Here is a 23825-nt window from a genome sequence, read left to right on the forward strand (position 1 = left end):
TAATAACGACTTCTATTGATGCAATCAGTTCCTTCTTCATACTTTAATCAACAAGTAGATACATGAAAAACTTCAACCATACAAATCTTCAACAAGAGTAGTAAATAGAGATCACAGTGGACAATAAACAAGAGACACAGACCACCCTATCTTGTTCTGGGTGAGCATCAGACCACCCATATTTAGTATGTTTATATGGTTTGATAAGTTGACCTTGCATGGAAAACAGTCAGATTAGGGTTTTGGAGGTGACTTTGAATGGCACCAAATTTTGAATCTAAAATATTATAGGCCATTATTTGTACAGATTTGTCCTCGAATATAAGAGGAATGGAAGGTTCATTGGATTGGATCTCTGTCTGTTATGAAACCAGCTCAAGAAAAGATAGAAAAGATAGATCAACGCCTTAGAATTCAACCTCTTCGAGGGGGCAACCTCCTTTACATTACATAAATGAATAATTCTTGGATGATACAAATGAAAGACCTCCTTTCTATATATAGGAGTCTAAGGGGTCATAACATAATCAGAGCCGACATAACAATAATAATGTAAGGGCACAATAATAACAATAGTGGGCTTCTATGGGGCACAATAGTAACAATATGGGCACTACATGGGTACATCAATATAATAAGTGGGTTATACTAATAACAATAAGTGTTACACTAGTAGTATAGGGGCCTAACATGCCCCTCTCCTTCAAAAAGCGTTGTCCTCAACGCTTGAGTAGTTCTTGATGCTTTTGTATAAAATTCTTGTCCTCCCATGTGGAATCTTTAGCGAGTAAGTTCCTCCACTTGATGAGATACTCTGAAATTGATTGATTTCGTAGCTGTCGGATTCTTGTTCCTGTGACTGCTCCAGGTTCCAATATGATTTTTCCTTCCTCTTCAATTTCTGACAATATTGTTTGAATTGGGATCTTTTGCAACTTTTGAATAAGTGGCCATACTTCTTCGTCCTTCTTCCATTCATCCCTTGCTTTGTTTATCCAATCTGGTTGGATAATATAAATAGCACAAAACAATGCTTCCACATCCTCATCCTTGAAGAGTCTTCCCATTCGGTAAGGTCGCCATTTTTTAAGTGCATGTAGTATTGCCAACATTTCCTTCTCATAAATAGCTTGCTTGAGATGTAGCAGTAAAAATACCCAATCACCTACATCAAAACATTTTTCACTACGATGTTTAACTACCTGTTGTTTCGTTTGATTTTGCACCGAAGTGGCGTTATCCTTTAAAAGTTGGAGAACTTCTTGTTGATGCTCGATGTGATCTTTCACTGCTTGAACCTTTTTCTTCTTGATATGTCCTTCTATCTCTAGAGTTTGAGGAGTGGTAATTTCTTCCAATCCTTTACAAGATATGGTCGGATTCATTTCTTGGTGCTCGATGTGATCTTTCATTTCTTGAACATTTTTCTTCTTGATATGTCCTTCTATCTTGATAGTTTGAGGAGTGGTAATTTTGAACAATGAATTACAAGATATGGTTGGATTCATTTCTTCCTTCTCGATGTGATCTTTCACATCTTGCACATTTTTCTTCTTGATATGTCCTTCTATCTTGAGAGTTTGAGGAGTGGTAATTATTGCCAATGCTTTACAAGATATGGTCTGATTCATTTCTTCTTTCTCTGGGGTGGGATCCTGGAGTATATCTTCTTCTTTTGATGTTTCTTGATCCTTTTCTTCCTCCTCTTCATATTCTATGTAAAATAATTTCTTCTTAGCACACTTATGACCTTTAGTGCATTTGCTATCACAATTGTAACAAAGCCCTTTTTCTCTTTTTTCTTCCAATTGTTGTGGTGTAACCCTTGTAGGTTGTGGAAGGCTAGGAGAAACAACACTTCCATCTTTATAGTTGTGAGGGGTACGCTTCCTGGTTTCCATAATTTTTCTTTCCACTATGTCACAAATCCCTTTTACTCTTTCCAATTGTTGTGGTGTTGCTGTAAAAAAGGTGTTGCTCTTTGTATCCTCATAATGTGCTATCATTTCCTCCGTGAAAATTGACCACATAACAAGTTGTTTGCGAGAACAAAGCCCTTCGTACCATAAAAATTGATCTGGTTCTAAATATGAAGATGCAATACATACATTTTGTAACAGTTGTACACCATGTAGATCAAAATATTGCTCCATCTGAAGTATCCAATTTACCGGATCCTTGCCATCAAACTTCCTCATCTTGTTTTTTCTTGATTTTAGAAGCTCGACCTTAAAACGACTGTAACTCTGTACTTTCAGATCTTTAAGTTCTGAAATTGCAACCTATAGTAGCCCTCCTGAGTCCTCTTTCCAATGCCACAAGTCTGACCCAAATTGGTTTCTCTAAGAAAGAGTTATACACAATCTCCCAAGATGACCTAATTATATACCTTTCCAGAAGAGCGAACTTGTATGAAGTGCCACGTGTCACTGTTTCGACCTTTGGATCTGAAAAAGATATACAAAAAACTATAGTCTGTCCTCTTTCTGTACCTTCTTACAAAATTTCAATCCGATCCCCAAAGAGAAAGTTATGACGATTTTCCCCAGGTCACCTGTTTGGAATGTAATTCAGGAGTCTGCAAAAAGACCAACTTCCTCAGATCATATCTCCACAAATATAGCGCAAAAAGCTCTGAAATTCGGTCCCAAGGTTCAGCGCGATTTCTTCTCAAATGGGTTTTTTTTTTTGCGACTTCTGAAACGTCACAGAATAAATTAAAAAAAAAATATTATAGCAAAAATGCCACGATGACCTGTTTGGAGCAGCGAAACCCTAGAATCCAAAGCTCTGATACCAAATGTTATGAAACCAGCTCAAGAAAAGATAGAAAAGATATGTCAACGCCTTAGAATTCAGGCTCTTCGAGGGGGCAACCTCCTTTACATTACATAAATGAACAATTCTTGGATGATACAAATGAAAAGACCTCCTTTCTATATATAGGAGTCTAAGGGGTCATAACATAATCAGAGCCGACATAACAATAATAATGTAAGGGCACAATAATAACAATAGTGGGTTCTATGGGGCACAATAGTAACAATATGGGCACTACATGGGTACATCAATATAATAAGTGGGTTATACTAATAACAATAAGGGGTTACACTAGTAGTATAGGGGCCTAACACTGTCCAATGTCCATTATTTTTCTCCCATTTCCTATTTCTTCCATTTTATTCCATGTATCTCAGTCTATCTATTGTGGTAGTGTGATAAGTTCATGAAGGCCTTGAGCAGCAACATTCATGCTACATCCCCTTAGTATCTTGGGGTGGATTTGACTTTATTGTACCATAAATATGCACCAGCACCTGTGTCTAGTGAAAGTCAGTTCATCTAATTTGTGAGTTTGTTCCCTATCTCCTTGCTTATGTTCTGCGCTTTTAGGGCTTATAATTAGCAAGACATAATCATATGGCTTACCTAGTTGATTTTCTTTCCTTCCATCTTTCTGCATCACCCACTGGATCTAGCATTGGAGTTATCTCGCTAGGGTTAGCAAGCACTAGTTCCAAAACAAGAGGAATACTCCTAACATGAGTGTTTTTCCTGAGTGTCCATTCAACCTTCCTTGGGAACTTTTCCAAGGGACAATTTCGAGTAATAACAGTGCTTGTATCCACATATCAAAGTTGAATTGAGGTGATGGGTTTTTGCAAGGTGCAAGAGGCATTTTTCATTTCCAAGCCACTTTTGGTGTCTCAACGTCACTATTAGCAAGAGGACAACTCAAAGTAGATGTATTGGGCATTCAATGAAGTGTGGTAATGTGATAATGTCTGGACTATGACACCCATTTTTACCAAATGGGATCTGTTTAGGGGTGAGCATCTTGTAGTAGAGTTACAAATTGCACGATGACTGATTGTCCCCACAACAGTGCTTGTTTCCACATATCAAAGTTGGATTGAGGTGATGGGTCTTTGCAGGGTGCCGGAGGCATTTTCATTTCTAGGCCACCTTTGGTGGCTCAACGACACTATTAGCAGGAGGACAACTCAAAGTAGATGTATTGGGCATTCAAGGAAGTGTGGTAAAGTGATAATGTCTGGACTATGACACCCATTTTTACCAAATAGGATATGTTCATGGCTGAGCAGCTTGTTGTAGGGTTAAAAATTGCAAGATGAGTGATTGTCCCAACAACAGTGTGGCGCAAGGTTTCTTTTGTCTATGGGACGATGTCTTCCTCAACACACTTCAAGGTACTATATTAGAGATGGTATATTGGTTACAAGTTCCGGTTTAATGGATGTAGCCACCCATGGGTTATTATTGCGTCTTTGTAAAGGAAAGAATGGAACTAGTTTGCTAATTGTGATTTCTAAGTCCTTGCTTCTCCCTGTCTTGTTTGGTAAGGTGAAGTTTTGTAATATTCAAGGCATTGCTTTAGAATGGGAATTTTATTTATGCCTAATTTTGTCTTCTGACGGCCCATCTGCCACATAGGTTTTTGTTATGTGCTTTGTACAAAATTTAAAAAGAAGCATTTTTCAAGAACAAAAACTTGTTTAACTTAATTTAGAGTTGACCTGGTCAAGCAAGTTGTCGTCAAGTGGTAAATCAAGAGATCTTTCTTGACAAAGACGGAGGTTGAATCCCACCAAGAACATGCAACCATCTAAGTCACCTGACACGGAATTCGAGATTCGTAGGATACAGGGATTCGAGTGTCGGATTCAGACACATTGACCCCCCGAACAGGACACGTAGGATTCGTTATATATTATTTTATTAAAATATATATATATATATTAAAAATTAGATATTTCTTAGACAAATTCTCATTAATGATACAAATTCATTGATTTCAAACATAGATCTTCATCTAGATGTTAGTTTCACTGTTTACAAATTAAGTTAGTAACATTATAGCATGCATAGTACATACAAAATTCAAATATCTGCATAAACCCTCACAAACCTCGTAAACCCTCATAAACCTCTTTAACCCTCATAAACCCTCACAAACCCTCATAAACCTCTTTAACCCTCATAAACCCTCACAAACCCTCATAAACCCTCACAAACCTCATAAACCTCATAAAAGCTCCCTCATAAACCCTTACGTTTTTGGGATTCGAATCCCAAAATCGGGACACGACCGAGATTCGATGGTGTCCCGTTAGGACACGTGGTGTCCCATTTTTGGATTCGAATTCCCATCAAATCGTGTCGGATTCGTGGGATTCCGACACGTGGCCTGTTTTAGACGAACCCGGTTTCATAGGCAGCCATATTTACGAGGCCAATTACGTACTACCTTGTGATATCTCATTATTAATTAAGTCTAGGCAATTTGTCCTCAACAATGCATCTCCACAGCCAAGGCAAGGTGCAAGTCTTAGAAGATTTTGATGGAATAGATACCCTTTAGTTGTGGCATCTAAGCCAAGCATGCAATTGACTTCAATAACAAAGGGCCTTTTACCAAGGAAAGAAAAATAGAGTATACATAAGGTTATTTTAACAGCTTAATAATCTCACTATGACCAAGTATTTCCACATCTCCATTAGTAGTTGCAAACTCAGAGTTTACAGAGAAATTTGTTGATAAGAAATCATTGTGGAATAGGAATCAGCCTATACTGGGTTGCAGGGGAGCGCACCCCCCTCCCCCGGCTGAATCTGCTCCCAATTTGCGCTCCGCTCGGGAGCTAGTACGGAGCTACCTTGGGAGCATGCTCCCTTTACAAAAATTTTGCTCCCTGACTAAGTTGGAGAGAGCAAGAGAGAGTTTGGGGCTTGGAGAGAGCAAGAGAGAGAAGCTTGGAGAGAGTCAGAGAGAGGAGCTTGGAAGAGGTTGCAAGGGAGATTGGAGCTTGGGATTGAAGGCCAAAGAGATAGGATCTACACTCTAATCTAGCATTTTTGTTTTTTTACGTTCATTGCTAAATAAATAAATAAAATCTTTATTTCCCATTCCCATTCCTCCATTTTTCTGCAAACTCAAAACTTCAAACACCATGGCTATATGGCTTGGCATTTTCTTCTTGTTGGTTCCTTTTTTGGTTAAAATGGTGTTGGAGAGTAGATGAAGGGTTGATCATGATGAAGAAGAGGATGAAGAAGTGGGTTATAGTGGATTTGATGAAAACCCTAAAGAGGAGTACCTTGGTGAGGAGGAAGAGAGTGGACATGATGAGGCCCAAAAAACCTAAACAAAACCCCATTGTGGAAATATGTTACTAGGTTTGAAGCAAGCAAAGGGGGTGGAACCACTAAATTTACATGCAACCATTGCAACAAAATGTACACCGGTTCATATACCCGTGCCAGAAGGCACCTTTGTGGGAAAATACCATGGGATGGAGATAAACCATTAGGAATCAAACCTTGTGTAAGTGTGTCAACAACAAAAAGAGCCAAATACATCAGGGAAGAGGAGGAAGCCCAATACAAATCTAAAAAATCAAAGGGTTTCTTTGAACATAGCGCATAATCACATGCACAAAGAACTCCTTCAGCATCCTCCCATGGCGGTGGATATGGAGGCACAGGCACAAACATCACTTTAAGGCGTATAACCATATCATATTTCCTTGACGAAGGGTGTAGGAATGATGTGGATTCAAAAATTTACCGGCTTCTCTGGGCATGTGGGATACCATTCAATGTTCTTCACTCACCTTATTCGCATGAAATGGTTTCTGCCATTAATGATGCCCCCCAAAGGATACAAGAGCCATGGGTATGACAAGGCTAGAACCGTTGGACTTGATCATGAAAAAACAAAAATATCACATTCTTTGGGTAAAATGACAAATTCTTCGAATGAGCATGGGGTATCCATTGTATCTGATGGATGGATAAATGTAAAAGGCAAGATATTGATAATTGTTCTTGTTGTGTCTGTTAGTGGTGCCATCTTCCTTTCAACATACGATTACTCAGAGAAGTTCAAGATAGGCATCAACATTGCAGAACCATTACTTGAAACAATTGAACGTAATGGGCCATACAATGTCATCCAAGTCATCACTGATAATGTTGCTAATTTTAAGGCAGCAAGAGCAATTATTGAGGATAAATACCCCAACATATTTTGGTTTGAGTGTTTGGTTTACACTATGAACCTTTTGATGCATGATATTATTAAGAACAAAAACCAAAAATAAAAATGGATTGGTGATTTGTCTAAGAGAGGAAAACAAATGATAAAATTTATTACAAATCATAGCAATACCCATGGGCTTTTCCACAATCACTCGAGATTGGAGTTGTTGAAGATTGCGAAGACTAGATTTGCTAGCTATTACCTCACCTTTAGGCACCTTTTGAAGGTAAGAGAGTCATTGGCTATCATGGTATCAAGTCCACACTAGCAGGTATTAAAGGACAGGGCTACAACTGCAGCTAACAAACAAGGTTTTGAACAAGTGGAGGAGACCGCTCTTGATGGTCTATTTTGGGCATGTGCGAGGCGAGTATCGCAATTCACCAAGTCCATTTATAGCATGATTCATTTTGCAGATACAGATAAACCAGTGATTGGGGAGGTGTATGAGCAAATGGATACCATGTTGGTGCAAATAAAAGATATTGTTCAGGAAGATGATCCCAACTTGTATACAATGATTCACAATTGTTTGTGTACACAGTGGAATAAACTTAATGTTCCACTACATGCCTTGGCATATATCCTTATGCCGAAACACTACTCTCCATCTTGGTTGGGCCAACCTGCACCTGGTGGTGGGGTTAGGGCCAAACCCCATACAAATCCAGAGGTACAAGAGGGATATATGAAAGCATTAGACAAGCTAGTCCCTTATAGGGAGGAGTGTGCTAATTTGCGTCTTGAATTAGGCAGATACTTCAGTTGCATTGGTTTGTTTGGTTCTTTGCATGGAATGGAAGATAGAGACAGATTTGATGCTCTCACATCGTGGGAAGAATATGGCGGCATAGGATTTTTGCCAAAATTGGCAAAAAAAGTTCTCTCACGGGTTGTAAATACTTCTTCTGCAGAGAGATGTTGGAGCACCTACAGCGTCATACATAATGTGAGAAGAAACAGACTCAATGAAAACCAGACAAAAAGTTTAGTTTATGTGCACTACAACTTAAGGTTGTTGAGTCATTATTGTGATCGGGCTTATGAAGATCCAACATATAAAATTTGGGACAACCACCTAGAGGACAATAATTTGGAGGATGGCACTATACATGTTGAAAAATTGGAAGCAGAACTTTTCAGAGATGATGATGAAGCAACAACAACCATGCCACCCCCACCATCCAGTAGTAGTGCCAGTGCTCGAGTTCCGACTATTGTTCCTTTCTTGTCACCACCTCCATCTACATCCTCACGTGGAGGGCATGTGCTTTCTGAAACTAGTCGTGCAACTATGCGAGAGGAGACTCCTAGAAGACCACCAATAGTACCATGACCTGCCCAAAAATTAGACATTTCTCGTGGCAAGAGGCCCAAGAATTAGCAAGGGATAATAGATTTACTTGTCTTTTCTAGTTTCTAGTTGTTTTTGTAACTATTGACTCTTTCATATTTATTATGATATTTTTTGTAAACAATATATGACAATTTAAGTTTGAAGTTTGAAGTTGGCAATTATAACTCATTGGTAATAAATTATGAATATGATGCTTCGTGAAAGTTGAAAGTTGTTTCATTTCATTTCATTTTATAACATTTCATTTCATGTTAGATAGTATTTGTTGTAATGGTTACACTTAGCTTACAAGTACAACTTTGGTGATCAATGATGATAAATATTATATATTGAATTTTGAAAGCTTGAAACTTTCAGATTGATGAATAATGAGACTCAATATGTTGTATGTTACTAACCTGTGTACGTGGTTGATGAAGATTATAACTTTAGATGATTGTTGTTATATGGTTCAATCTATGTTTTTTATGCTTTTTATATCTAATTCATCATTCTACATGCTTTTGTTGACATATATGCATCAAAATATTAAAAATATATATATATTATATAAAAATTTGCTCCCCGAATCACTCCCAAACAAGAGTTTCTGAAAATGTCGCTCCCGCTCCTCGTTTTTGCTCCCTCTCCTAAGTAACCTTGAGCCTACACAATTGTCATAAATGTTCATGTTCATGCTATCTCAGTTAATTGTCCAAAGATTTATTTTTCAGTAGTCTAGACCTTTTTCTTTGGAATGGAATATTTTTAACTTTTTAAGTACTCCTGAAATTTTCTTATGGTAGCAGCCAATATACCATACATTTGAGTTAATATAGAGTTAACCTAGGTTAATTTAACATCACCTTAAAACCTAACTATGACTTGGTCTTCAACATGTTTCTGTTAGAAAATCAAAAAGGCAAAAAGATTTTCTTATACTTGATAATTACTGGTGATGTTCTTGACTTCTTATTAAGTTTTCTTTATATTGTCTTTCTTTAGTTCATCAAGCAATTACCAAAGTGAAAGCACATAAATCAATGGACACCAGATATATGCACTATGCCAGGGCAAAAACCCCTCTCGAGGGGAAAACCCAATCAAAATTCACTTCCTTTCAATAGTATTCTTTGAGACTCTTCACCCTAGACAAAGACCAAACCTTCCCTCCACACCAAGTCAGCCTTCCAGATCTTCAACCTCTTTTCCAGCAACTTCGACTATGTAGCAGCTTCCGGCATCAGTGAAACTTGGAAGACTTCAATCTCCCAAACTAGGGCACGAAACAGAGAGAGAGGCACCAAAATTTTGTTTTTCTTCTTCTCCTTAGACTCCACCCAACTCGCCACAGACCCACTTTGCACCACTCTAGCTTCCTTAGAGATATCGAACTAGCTTGAGATGAGATGCTCCAAATGAATTCGACTTGCTTCTATTTATAGGCTTCAAGGGAGGTCGAATTGATGTCCTTAGGCTGACTTGATCTCTTCTAGGCCAACTTGGTGTGAAGGATATATTAATTACATCAAAATTCTGACTTACACTGTTAATAATTCTTCAAATTTTCAGCCTTCCAGTTGTGAGAAATTACTGTTTTTAAAATAAATGAACCGAATGAAAAAGAAGAACAAAAATTGTTTTTCCATATCTACCAGTTTTCGGCACTATGGTTGAAAAGAGATTAAAAAAGGAGCCGAGATGCTCAAAGTTACATCATGTTGCTTTTGAATGTCAGCATATGATAAGTGTGACCCTGGAAATTTTCATTAGAATACATAAATACACAGAACCCAAGGTGTTAATGTAAAGAAAGAAAATAGAAGCTTCAATCAAACCCAATATCATTCTACCAACATTCGTTCAAGAACACCCAAAAAGGCCTTAAAGCATCAAATAATACAAACCCAACAATATAAAACATGTTGTCAAGCTTATTCAACAAGCAAACCTGAAAATCTTTCTGTAAGACCTGCTATACCAGATTTTCCAGCTCCAAGAATAGGCTGTTGCAGGAAATGTAGATTATCATTACATATTATAAAAAAGTTGATTTAATTTGTACTCCTACTTCTAAACAAAATAAATAAGCCCATTTAACTACTACCTAACTTGCTCCTAAGTATGCAGTAAGCTAGACATACTTAAACCCACTTGTGGATAACTTACAAAGCATAATTAGGCTATTAGCCAATCAATTTCATCTTAATCCTAACAGGGCTCTTTAACTATGGTTATTCATACATTATGGTTCCAGGTTAACCTATTACAGTATATATTCCACCTGATAAAGTTCATTCTACAACAGCTATGAATCCCACAGAGAGTATATATTGGAAATCAGGATCATGCTACAAAACCAGATTCACTTAGTAACTTACAGTTGATCGAGGACTAGCAGCAATTTGGGTTTGTTGGTACTTCAAGATAGTCCAGTCAAAAACATAATCAGACTTAAAACCTGCAATAATACATATCACAGTACAAGAATATTATAATAAGAATTATAAGCATCCTGAAGTGGCCAGAAACTATATGTAGGCCACGGATCAAAATCTACTGAAAATAATTTCCCTTAAAATAAAACTTCAGATTGAATAACCATTTTTAATGTCTTAGACTTTAGTCTTAAAATAATGATTCTGGATGGAGGATCAAAATTGGAATGTCCTTGACATATTTGAATCTTACACTAGAAGCAAACTAATCCAGAGTTCTTACCTTCTCGCATGAACAAGTCACGGAACATCCTCTTTAAGTATGCATAATCTGGCTTGTCATCAAAGCGCAATGCACGGCAGTAATGGAAATATGAGGCAAACTCCGGTGGGTAAGACCTACACAAAACCTGCAAATGCATGTATTAGTAATCATCAGAGGGTGGTAGACAGTTCCAGCATGGAAAAAGTTGACAAGAAGTAAACCTCGTAATGTTTACCTCAATTGAAGTGGAGACTTTCTTTTCACTTATTTTGTCATACTTTTGCTTCTTAGTCCCTGCTTTTAAACCCTGCCACGGAAGGCTGATACAACCAATACACTAGATTATGTTATCAAGTAATATTTTAAATAATGATCAGAAAGAAAAATCAATACACCAGCATTTAATGCAGAAACAAACCTCCCCCTTAAGAAGTACATCAGCACATAGCCCAAAGATTCAAGATCATCTCTCCTGCTTTGCTCTGAATATCATGCAAGACAACACAATATAACTAAACGAAGTTTTGCAATGATCTGACTAGTAATAACTACCCTTGTCAGTCATAAGTGGGGACAGTTATATGCCATAAATTGTGGATAGGATTTCGAATGGACACTAATAAAGTTCCCAGGGAAATCAAGAAAAGAAATGTTGGTAGTAATGTGAAGCAAAGATTTACTCACCAATTCCAAGATGAGTATTGATGCTAGCATAACGAGCAGTCCCTGTAAGATTTTTATTTTCCCTGCAGATCAAAACTCACTAATAAAAAATTCTAGCAAGATACTTCAATCAAATGAAATGGATACCAATCAAAGTTGGACAGTTGAATCGTTGCAAATATAGAAGAAATAATGTGTGATATCTCCATTCACAAAAGATACTAGAATAAACCATTACCATTTCCTGACCTCAAGGATTAAGAAAGTTTGAAATCGCATACCTGTAAGGAATATGCTTATGAGTTGCTGGGTCCCGATATTTTTTGGCAAGCCCAAAATCTATGATGTAACACTGTGAACATATAATGACTAGCATCAGAAGTTTAACGTATTGTAAATAAGCAGTTTCAACAGATAACCTCTCTAGTATAAAATATATTATATAAGTGATGAACGGCTTTCCACCAAAAATGTCACCCCACCCATATAAGGATGGGAGAGATATCCATAATGACTTAAGATGATAATGGCCATAATGCAAAATATAATCTCTCTCTCTCTCTCTCTCTCTCTCTCACACACACACACACACACACACATACAAGTGAGTAATTGTGGATGCATAAACCACTACAGCCTAAAAATTTGCAGGATTAGCCTCATGCTTTCATGTAGATGTGCATGCTTGCATGTAAAAAGTATTTATCACAGGCAGCTATTTGATTAGGTGTGGATTTGGTTAACTATGATTTGACTGTGATGACAAATAAGAGTAATAAAGCACATGGAACCAGAGACAGAGGCATTTTGATGACTTAATAATGGAAAAATGACGGTACACTAACAATGTAGCTCTTTCATAATTCAGCAAATTAAAGATCTTGTGAAGAAGTTTAATGGGCATTAACAATGATGGCAAACAATGAAGAAGAAGCATTGGGAGTCCCTTATGACCAACTAAAGTTTTAAAACGAGAAAAGAGAGCCTCTTTACACATCTGATCGTTTGTAGTATGTATCATAATTATTTTTTATATCATTACAATGTATGCATTATTGTATTTTCATTTTGCTTACTAATGGAAAAAGCAAAGATTTACCTATTTCTTGTTTATCTATCATTATCTATTGTCCTCATTTCAGAGTTTACATGTCTGGTTCGTAACTCTGATTCATCAATCAATTGTTCACGTGTTGCAATGAGCTTTATTATTTGCAATTGTTATTATAACCATAATCATCACTACATATATGTATGTATGCACATATATGTTTTATGCGGTATCCTCCCATGTATTTCCCTAATGTTCGGGTGTCTCCCTAGTCTTCTTGAATCTCATGCCCCTGTCTGCTTACATAGATATATTATTTTTCTAGAAGTTCAAAAACTTGCATGTTTTTCATAAATGTGAGATGCATACTCTTGTATTTCAACTATATTTGGTTTTTTCAAATACATAGATGCTTCCTAAAATAATTATTGGTTAGTTATATTAGTACAATCAGTTCCTTAAACATATTGATCACAGAAAGGTCTTGCGATATGACAGCTTTATGAACCATTCATTATGGATGGCCATCATATTCAATAACATTATGTCAATGTGTGCAGAGAGAGAATAGAGTGGAATAGAATTTTCTATTAAAAAGTCTATGATAACAACTGGCCTATGGGACAGAACAGCTTACATCCAATGAAACATTTCTCTTACAAATGAAAGAAGAAAAAAGAAATGCGTGGAGGAGGTAATATCCAATATTCCAATACACAAGTTTTGTGCTACTTATATGGATTCGACAAGAAGTGTGGGTCACCTAATCCAGTTGGTTGGATTTCAGAAACTTGTCTCTGGTGAACATTGTCCTTGCCGTTTCTTTGTCATGTCCTCTACATGGCTCTCCTAAAATGCCACTCTTCAACTGTTGTTCTCTAGTTTTGTTCCCTTTTTGTTGTGGCTCTACGCCTCACAGTGAACTAGGACGTGTTGCTTGGTCTTCACCTCCTTTTCCGCACATCCAACATGTCTCATTCTCTTGTTGCTCTTTGGGTTTCTTCCAATCTTATTGTCACATAACTTGATCTATATGAGCTAGTTCTTATTTGGGCTGATACCTGCTTTACTCTCCATGGAATGTTGAGTTTCAGGTGCTCTTGAATTCTCCAGGGTGAAGTTGTCTATGTAACATTCTTTACCATTTGCCATTTCTGTAACAATCTTATGAGCAGATTGTCAGCTCCTTCCTATCTACCAGGCAGCTTTCAAAGTTTCAAACACTATATTGCAATTGTTAAAACACTTCTTACATTGCAACTCTCATGCATTCTCCTTTAAGTCCTCCTGGAGAAACTTGTTGAGTGCCCTTTTGTTGTTCATGTTTGCCATTTTTTGTTGTGTATCGCAGAATAATAAATTCAGTCATGGTCTCCAAGCTTTACCTATATCTTCCAATGGGCTAGGTGTTAGCATATGAAAAGCATCTTAAATATGGGCATAGTTTTCGCCTCACAAATAAAATTTAAATCGGGTGATGACTTGGTAAATTTGGATTTATTAAAGAAACTATATAGTGTCTTAAAAGCTAAAACATAGTACGAAATTCAAATGTATAATACAGACATCAGTGTGCATACACAGGTGTCCTATATTGAGTGCAGGATAAGGTTCAATAATAGAGATGTACACTGTCAAGGAAACATCATTACAACTTACTGCTGCAATGATTATATGGAAGTTTCTGCAGGCAATCAAACTCAAGCTTAAACAAATTTAAACTGTACTAGCCTTGCCACTGTCTTAACATAAAGTCAGAATATAGGGTTTTATAAAACATGCAAACAGACTATTTTTCTATGGTAGAATCTTTGAAAGCATATGATATATTTGTTATAACTTATTTGATTTGCTTAAATCTTGAGGGGAAATAGAATTAGAACTTCCAAATTCTGCAGTAAAAGATCTTACACAGCTAAATAGAATTATTACAAAGATCATATTTACAACATAAATCACCTGATTTGCTCTGCGGCCAAGCCCCATAAGGAAATTGTCAGGCTTAATATCTCGATGAAGGAAACTCTTTGAATGCACATATTCAATCCTGTTAATCTGCAAATAGAAGCAGTTAAGAAGATACTTCCAATCCATTTCATGAAATATTTCCATGGCCTCCTACATTTTCAGAATGTGGGAAATCACTATTTGAACATGGAGATAGTGAAGCACCAAACAATCACAAAATAAAGAACACAAAACTATAACATGAATGATTTGTTCAAAGCAAGAATACTTTGGGATTAGACACCCACCAGTTGATCAGCAAGCATCAGAACAGTCTTCAATGAGAATTTCCGGTTGCAGTAGTTAAATAAATCCTCGAGACTTGGTCCAAGTATATCTATGACCATGACATTATAATCACCTTCAACACCAGACCATCTTATATTTGGAACACCAGCTGTAGCCGAACAATTTATGTGAGGAAGACATCCAGAAACCTTCAAGAAACTTATCTTGAAAGACAAAAACTTTAAAGCAGGACCCAGAATAGAATTTACAGCAACTTTCCCAGGTCCAACAATTCTCAAATTAAAAAATTTAAGAATTCCTAGTTAGACAGCAGCGATCTTACTTCCTCCTTGGAGAATCTTGTACAATTTGGACTCATATAGAAGTTGTGGGTGCTTTGTTTTTGCATTCTCCTGTTTAGTTGCAAAACATAGTTAGAATGTTGTCTAAAGAATTTATATGGGCAATTGCACTGCACAGGAACTGCTTTTTATGAGAATAACATAGACATTTAAATTCATTACATCTAGCTGAAATTCAACGGGACACATTTTTGACAATTATGGCACATAATACCTACAAATAACAAGTCTATTGCTATGCATATAGCTTGGTTCTCACTCCCAACTAGCATGGTACACAAACTGCATTTTGCTATTCAAACCAGGGGCAAGAAACATTTTTCAAGTGTTTCAGTTCCACACAAGATTCCCTAGGCTTCACCAAAAAGAAAGAACCCAGCAAACCCTGTGGCTTTTCCTGTTGAAATTACTAAAAAAGAAAACCACTAAGAACCTAAATTAATGTTGACACTAATTCCATATAAAATTCTACTCAATCAAGGAGACAGTACTGAAATATCAATCTAAAATTATATTTACTAACCATTCTCATATATGATTATATCAATATAAAATTGTATTTACTATCTATTCTTTTGATTTTCCTTCTTGTGTTTCTTTATGCTGTCATAAATCTTTTACAGCTTATATGCTTGTTCTATCACCCTAGCCAAAAAACACAGATCTGGAAACTCCTGAACTCAACAACGCTTGAATCCAAAATGCATCTGACATTTCAAGCCCTGCAACATTGGACTAGAAAGGAATTTCTTCTAAAAGCACACACTTTCATTATTCTGGAAAAATAATTGTAATCACTTTTAAAAGCTTTCTGGAATTCTTGTGCATTATTCCAAAGTAAACTTTTTAGATCAGGATTAAAGTAACTAAAGAAAAATGAACCAAGTTAGAACGTCAGCTTCAAGCATTTCAAAAGAATCATTTATCAACACATACCCTCCAAGACAGAGAACAAGGAAAGGTAGATAGCATCAAAAAGATATATGTTCAAAACACTTTCCACGGTCTAATAAAGGTATTGAAAGAAGAAAGCGATAAATTGGACCTTTACAGGTGTAAAAAACAGACATCTAGATTCTATAGCATTGCTCAGGGAACAGAATAAGAAAACAGTAGAACTGCAGAACTGCATGATGAACTGAGGAGCACCATAATCTTTACAAGTATACACTAAAAATTGATACAGCCAATGAGAAGCTCTTCCATCATATTGAAAATATTAGGTGAAAACATATCGAGGGAGTGAATTTTGAAAATGAAGCACATTCCAGGCTATAGTGAGTATTATCACAAGGACAGATATTCTGATCCACATAAAAAACTACATTATTTGTTCTTGAAGTTAGCATTTATAAATGCAGCAAGAATGAATATGGAGTTTTCACTAACTAGTACAAACTATGAACAAGCTGGCTAAATGCACACGCAAGCAGAAGAGAATGCATGGTGAAAAGGGTGTATAAGAAAATATTGTTTGCAAAAGTCCTTTGTCTTAGAATATTTTATATTTATGCCAAATATAATAGTATTAAACTGATAAATACTTATCATGATGGCAAACACAGGAGGGGGTGGTTCTCTTCGATCCCAATGAGCAGAAAGCATTTGAGAAAGCACCGGATCTAGGCACTGCTTCTAACAACAAGGCAGAGACCCTAGTGGCACTCCAAAGGATCTGTGCCTTTAGACCATGTATTCATAAAGTGCCCATTATAAGGGGTTCAACCATCATCATTCACTCACTTCTAATGGACAAACTGCTAAAGGATCCATGGGCGTCCTAATTAACACAGAGTAATCTCACTAACTCACAGCTCCCAATCTATATCCTACTTCCAAGTCAAAAGAGAGCTCAACAAGGAAGCAGATAGAGTGGCAAATGTTGGAGCTTCCGTGAAGGAAGGCATGTTCATTTTCCTCCCCTCTTCTCCTCATTTGGATGCTAGTCATTACACCTAGCATATCTCCATCTAATCTCCTGCATGCAAAGTTACAAAACTTCACGACTTTGTCTAACGTTGATGCTTGTCTTGCCTGACGTGGAAAATTGTGTTAGCATTTGGATTGATTGGAAAGCAAAGAAGGTAGACAACCAATCCTAGATAGCTATGAGGCACAAACTGGTCCTTTGGAATAGCTTAGAGTGGTTGGAGGAAGAACTCGACATGCCTTTGGCCACTCGCATTCTTTGTATCAATCTAACAACCCTGGTGCTTTTACAAGATTAGAAAACACTATTGACCTAGATGCCATATCTCAACATTATTGTTGCTTTTGTTTGTTAGCCTTTAGGGGAAAAGAAATGATTGAAGAAAGATCTCCATCAATGTGAAAAATAACTTATGGAGCCATGAGCATGACCACTTCCTCAGCTCTGTTATAAGAAGGTCACAAAGCTAAACATGATGAAAGACACATGCTTTAGAGGTTGGGAAGTACCTCCTTGGACTCAAGCACTAGGAAAAGAAATCCAATGCTACTATGCTTCTCCTATGGGGAAGACAACTAGAATTCTAAACCACCCTAGACACTCCTACGTAGTGGCATGTATCTTGGCTCATATCAACCTCCCCCTGCATATCCCCTCCCTACCCTATGTCTCCAAGGACCCTATAACTTCAACTCTTCCCAAAGACTCAAATGACATGTTCGGGGTTGACGCTAGCAAACTAGGTAGATTCTGATGTTGATAACCATCATGGGCCTTAATTTTCATTAATTGATGTATATTTTATTAAATAGTTTTATTGTTAAAATAAATTATCTGGATATATACCTATAAAATTTTAAGCATGATAGTTTGGTTGCACTAGTTAAATGCTTTAGTTGATAATCTCCTTCTATGGAAACAAGACTAGCTTAATTTTTGCATTGTAAGAATGATAAACAACTTTGGCCGTGACAATGTTGATAATATTAAACAACCATTACTGTGTAAAACAAAACTGAAGAATACTTCTTGGGTTGTATTTAGCAAGAAAAGATACAGAATCACATTCAAGGATGAAAACACCTCTAACAAAGCTAGCTTTATACATTAACTTTTATATTATAACATGCAAACATTGCAAACAATTATTGTTTGGAGACACTAATAATAATCTTGGGGTGGCAAGTGCAAGGGGAGTTATCTTCTACTCTGGAGGAAATCAAGAAATTTCATATGCTTGGGGGATTGTAATCTCGATGAACAATGAAGCAGAGGCTCTAGCCCTCTTGAAAGGCCTCCTACTTCAACACAAGGGACTAGAGAGGTGATACTGACGGGTGAACTATGATTCGATGATTACTCTAAGAGTAGTACAGTGCAAGTCTCTCCCCAAGCAATGAATCTTAGCCCACTTAGTGAAAAGAACTCTTCAAGAAGTGCAGGCTTCAGTAAGATTGAATTCTTCAATGCCTTAAGGCATCATAACTCAATTTCAAATTGATCGGAAAACTAGGCCTTGGGTTAAGCTATTGTCATATAAATGGTGTTTTCAACTCCCACCATAGTGCAACTTTAGAAATGGCGGGGAACTCCTTAGTCATCCCCTTCCTTGGTATTTCAATATTGAAACAGCAAGTATGTATGGCGTAGTGGCATACTCACATTTGGGCAAAGTATTATGAAGTGCCCAAAGGTCCAGTGAGCATTGTGACTCATATTATGGGTACAGGTGTCCACCGTAGACATACTTAAGTGTATGTTGTATCGCTATTTCATCATTGATTTCTATATAGCTTCAGCATCAAGTGGCTCTGGGTGAAAGAGGGAGCTCTCCTCCTTTGGCTTTGAGTTTGCATCCCCATCGCTTTGTTTGCCAACTTTGCCTCAGTTTTAGCCCAATTCTCTTAGCAATCCTATGCATGATCGCACACTATCATTGTAGAAATGGGTGTTGTGTCCTCTATGAGCTAGGAGAATTCAAGAAATGGATTAAGAGGTGTTAAGGAGGTGAGTGAAGACCAATGCAGTGTTGTTAACACTGGGCTCCAATGGGAAAGGTGGAAGTCAGAGTTTTAGCCAAAAAAATAGCAAAATAATGTAGCTTGAGCCAGTTGTGCCATTGGTAAAGCAAGGCATGTGGGATTCCAGCACGACAAGTACTTGGAGGTTTCAATCCAATTCAGCTCATGAAGCAAAATGTGGCCCGCCTGGATATCCCTAACAGTGTCATTAAGTCTCCCTCCCTTTCAGATTCATCCCCCTCAGCAAAGCCATCCTGCATTAAGGATCATTTGCAAAAATCCCTATCTAGAACAAGAGAAAGGCAACACTTTTCAAAGCTTCAGATTCTAGAGAGCAAAATTGCAAGGTTCCAGTCCCCGGAAGCAAAATAAACAAGGAAGCACCAGTTAGCAAAATCCCATAAGCAGCTTGATATCTAGTGTTTTCTTTCCTTGTTATCTTATGTTTTTTTCATGTAGTCTGTTTGCTTCAGCAGTGTGTACAGTATACCTGCCAAGATAGTATAGGGCTTATTAGGATAGAATGCCCTTCGGGGAAGAAATTCCCTCAGTTTAATCTTTTGGAGGGCTAGGCCTAAACTCTATAAGTTTTTCCTAGCTGCTTGGTTTTAAACTTTTACCACAGCCCTCCTTTTTAATATAGTCCTGCCCATTACTGTTTAAAAGAAACACTAATGATAATCCAGTTCAATGTTCTTGCAAAATGCCCACATTCATAATCCTCACAAGCCTAAATAAAGGAGAAGACGAACATACCAGTTTTATGGCCACTTCCTAATTTGTCTGAATATTTACTTCTGAGAATAGCCCACATATTAAATCATCAATAAAATATTTCTCGGGCATCAAAGAAAAAGCATGCACAAATGCTTATAATCCAAAACTTATCTCCAACAATAACAACAACAAAACCCTTGTGATCACAGACGAATAGAAGCATACCATTTGACTCCTAATACAGAAGGAATATGTAAGCATGAAATTATAACTAGCAATATGTAGACCAAGAATAGGCTAGGCTGTTAACAACCATCATAAAAGCTTTTGGCCATGATTAAACACAAACTAGCCAATACATTCACCATTTCCTAGGCTCTAAGGCTCATGTGTCATAACAGTGCAAGATGCTGATGTTATATTATTCAAATACAACTTGTTTCAAATTTTTCTGAATGAAATTTTAAGTTTTGATTGTCAACAAATGAGCTCGCTGATAGATATCACCATTAAAATCCAAATCTCAATTATGACATCCTTATATTGCCACCCAAAAACAGAAACAATTTAACAATGATATAATCTCCATTGACTTGTTAATAAATATATTTACAAGGACAGGTGGTATAGGACAGTGAGATTGGGTACAAAATTTCAGGCAAATTTTTCATTGTAAACAGATATCCTCTAAAATACTTGCCAAGATCATCAACAGTCCATGTGTACCTTATCATGGTCCTTGGAAGGCTGAGCATATGCAATGAGAATAATTTTGCATGAACTGTTAATTGTGACACATATTACCCTAATTATAAAGACCAATAAAACTTATGGGTAATATTTGACAGCTGAGATGCCATAACATATTGATGCCACCGTGTAAATAACATATTGATGCCACCTTTATCTCCCATATAAAACCTTATCATATTGTTTCCAATGACCTATTGAAAGTTTCTTTGCAAGGACAGATGGTATAGGATGAGATAGAGAACAAAGTTTCAGGCAATTTTTTCACTGCAAATAAATGAACTTTCTCTAAAAAGCATGCCAAACTCGTGAACAGTCTAAATTTCTCTAAAATACATGCCAAACTCGTGAACAGTTCATGCTGTACCTTATCATGTTCCTTGAAAGCCTACATGCGTGCAACAAAAGAATTTTATCTTAACATTTGGCTGTGATGAATATTACCCTAAATAAAAACTCAATGGGAGATATTGACAGTTGATTGCCATGCTACAGCTTCTCAACCAAAATTTTACGCCGTGTAAATAATAAATCAATGGTTCTTCTGATCTCCCTCACAAAACTTTGGCATACTTTGTAAAAATCGGATTCTCAAACTAGGGTATTCAAACTTAAAAGAAATGATCGCTTTTGAATATGGTTTAGCAGATCTTTTTCCTTTGTATAAAATCAGATTTATTATGTAGAAAATGACAATTTAAGGTTTTGTTTCTGCTGAGACTTAACTTTTTCTGCCTTATCACCTGGCAGTTCCCTGTCTGGCAGTTCCCCGTCTGAGACTTAACTTTTTGTAGCTAATTGAAATGAGCACAAGATGGTGTTCCAAATTGTACTATGTAATCATTCACTGGGATAAAAAGTAAATCCCCTGGAAGTGGATCCTAACAGATTTTCCACGACTTTTTCAATTTTTTGGTCTCTTTCTTCGTATGCAATCATTATTGACTTGCCTCAAAGTTTTATTAATTTAAGTTGGAGGAAAATAAGAAAGCCAACATGTTTTACACAGATATTGCAACATTCCAGCCCCTGTTAATGTGGATTTCACTAGTAATGAAGCTCGAGATTTCAATGGCGATGCCAAAGATTGGTCAATTTGATTAAAGAAATTTGCATTCATTTATATGAACCATATTACATATATTTCTCAGCACCCACCTATACTGATAAATAAATCGCAAGAATGGCCCATGCATAAGATGGATTCAGCCAAAAGAAATTGCAAGGGTTCGTCGATTTCTCATAGCTTCAGAAGCACCGACCCAGATAAATACATCCAACCATCTACAGTGATTAATACATTACAAGGATTGATTTAACAGAGCTGCACAGGCAGAGATAAATTTATCCAAGACACCTATATCTATTAATAAATCGCCATAAATGATCGATTTAGCGGAATTTTGGAGGCACCCACAAAGGCAAAAATATCCATACATTACCAACAGATTGCAGAGAATGAACAAATGATTCCAGAGATACCCACCGAGATAGATTTCTCCGAATGAACCGCTGCCAATTTTGCGCCCCAATCTATACTTATCTCCCACCAGTGGCTCCATTGAGATCCGGAAAAGTTTCGGCTATGAAGAAACCAGTAATCCCCTGGCACCTAATATTCTATTTTCTATGTTGTTTCCAATATATTTTTGCTTACTTTTTTCTGGTTCTGCTATCCCATCCTGGCGTGATCCCCACAGAAGAAATGGATTCAGATTCAGCCCATTTGATCGACGATGCCCACGGTCTCAACATTCTACATTCTCCCTCATGAGTCAAATACTGACTTCCCAACAGTGGTGTATAAATCCCAACCACCTCTCAGAAAGCGTAGGTGTTTGTTTAGGGCCTTCGATTTTGAAAAGAATGAGGAGAGAAAACAGAAAAAAAATAAACAATTGGAATGAAAGAAACCACCGGCCTCCAAGGATCCTATGAATATCTAAATATATCCATATATACATCGATGGATTTCAGGGTGGCCATCGTTGGGCATTCTTGGAACAAATTTTTTCCACTTTTGCAATCATGTTTTTATTATTAAAAAAAACTATTGAATTTTGGGATAAAGCAAATACGAAATTTCTACGATATGTGGGTTTGGGACTGTTAAATTGATGTAGACACTTTAACCAATAAAATTAAAAAAAAAAAAAAATGGAAATTTTTTATTGCAATAATTTAATTAATAAATAAAACAGATATAATAATATATAAAACTTGAAATTTATATTGTAAGCTTTTCTTTCCAAACTTTTGATTTAATATTTAAAAAACTATATATATATAAATATTTTTGTGAATTTTATTTAATTTTAAATTTATTTTATAAAAATATATATAATTCGTATATAAAAATAATAATATTTAATATAAAAAATAGATTTATTTAATAATTTTAAGTTGGTTTTTATTCTATTAATTCGATTTATAAATTATTTTTATTTTAATGTTTTAAATAAATATATTATTTATGATAAGCCATAAGAAACATTAAAATAATAAGATGAGATAGGTGAAGTTGTTTACTTAATTTTAATTCTTATTAGATACTTTTGTTATTAATGATAGAAAGAATTCATTCAAAATGTTTATCTCTAATTTATAAGTTATTTTTATTTTAATGTTTTAAATAAATATATTATTTATTATAAGCCATAAGAAACATTAAAATAATAAGATGAGATTGGTGAAGTTGTAATCTTAATTTTAATTTTAATGCTAAGTTTACGTATTTAAATTCAAAAAAAAATGTATTAACGAGATCTAGGTTGGGTGGTTAAAGTTAGTGAGATGTTGTTATCTTTTTGTCCTAAATTTTATTCTTATTTGTCACATCATTATTTATACATCAATCTATCTTTATAATAAGTCATTTTCATTTGTTATATTCAAAAATTGTCTTCACATATTTATAAAGACAAATTCTATCACTAATTATCTTTAATAATAAAAGAATATTAATTTAAAATTTGAGTTAAAAATAACAACAAT

At 36.1% G+C, this 23825-nt stretch overlaps 1 protein-coding gene across 3 annotated transcripts in view; it reads right to left on the minus strand.

Annotated features, from left to right (window-relative positions):
* LOC149160295 (casein kinase 1-like protein 11) overlaps positions 1 to 22860 on the minus strand; it is a 70868-nt gene extending 48008 nt beyond the window's left edge. The window contains exons 1-11 of one of the 3 annotated variants that reach the window (XM_089436683.1): positions 22318 to 22860; positions 15395 to 15464; positions 15072 to 15220; positions 14776 to 14871; positions 12047 to 12117; positions 11787 to 11848; positions 11521 to 11584; positions 11338 to 11422; positions 11121 to 11247; positions 10781 to 10860; positions 10351 to 10405 (exon numbers count right to left, since the gene is read on the minus strand). In XM_089436683.1, coding sequence (XP_089292809.1) covers positions 10351 to 10405; positions 10781 to 10860; positions 11121 to 11247; positions 11338 to 11422; positions 11521 to 11584; positions 11787 to 11848; positions 12047 to 12117; positions 14776 to 14871; positions 15072 to 15170 — 739 coding nt within the window. In that variant the 5' untranslated portion in view covers positions 15171 to 15220; positions 15395 to 15464; positions 22318 to 22860. Of the gene's footprint in view, positions 1 to 10350; positions 10406 to 10780; positions 10861 to 11120; positions 11248 to 11337; positions 11423 to 11520; positions 11585 to 11786; positions 11849 to 12046; positions 12118 to 14775; positions 14872 to 15071; positions 15221 to 15394; positions 15465 to 20120; positions 20218 to 22317 lie in introns of those variants that run through there. The other 2 variants (XM_089436682.1, XM_089436684.1) reach the window with 2 other exon arrangements.
* Positions 22861 to 23825: the final 965 nt, after the last annotated feature.

This window comes from Pinus tabuliformis, chromosome 5_2 (genome assembly GCF_031772625.1).
Source record: "Pinus tabuliformis cultivar Carrire ecotype Pingquan chromosome 5_2, CPIR1, whole genome shotgun sequence".
NCBI lineage: Eukaryota > Viridiplantae > Streptophyta > Pinopsida > Pinales > Pinaceae > Pinus > Pinus tabuliformis.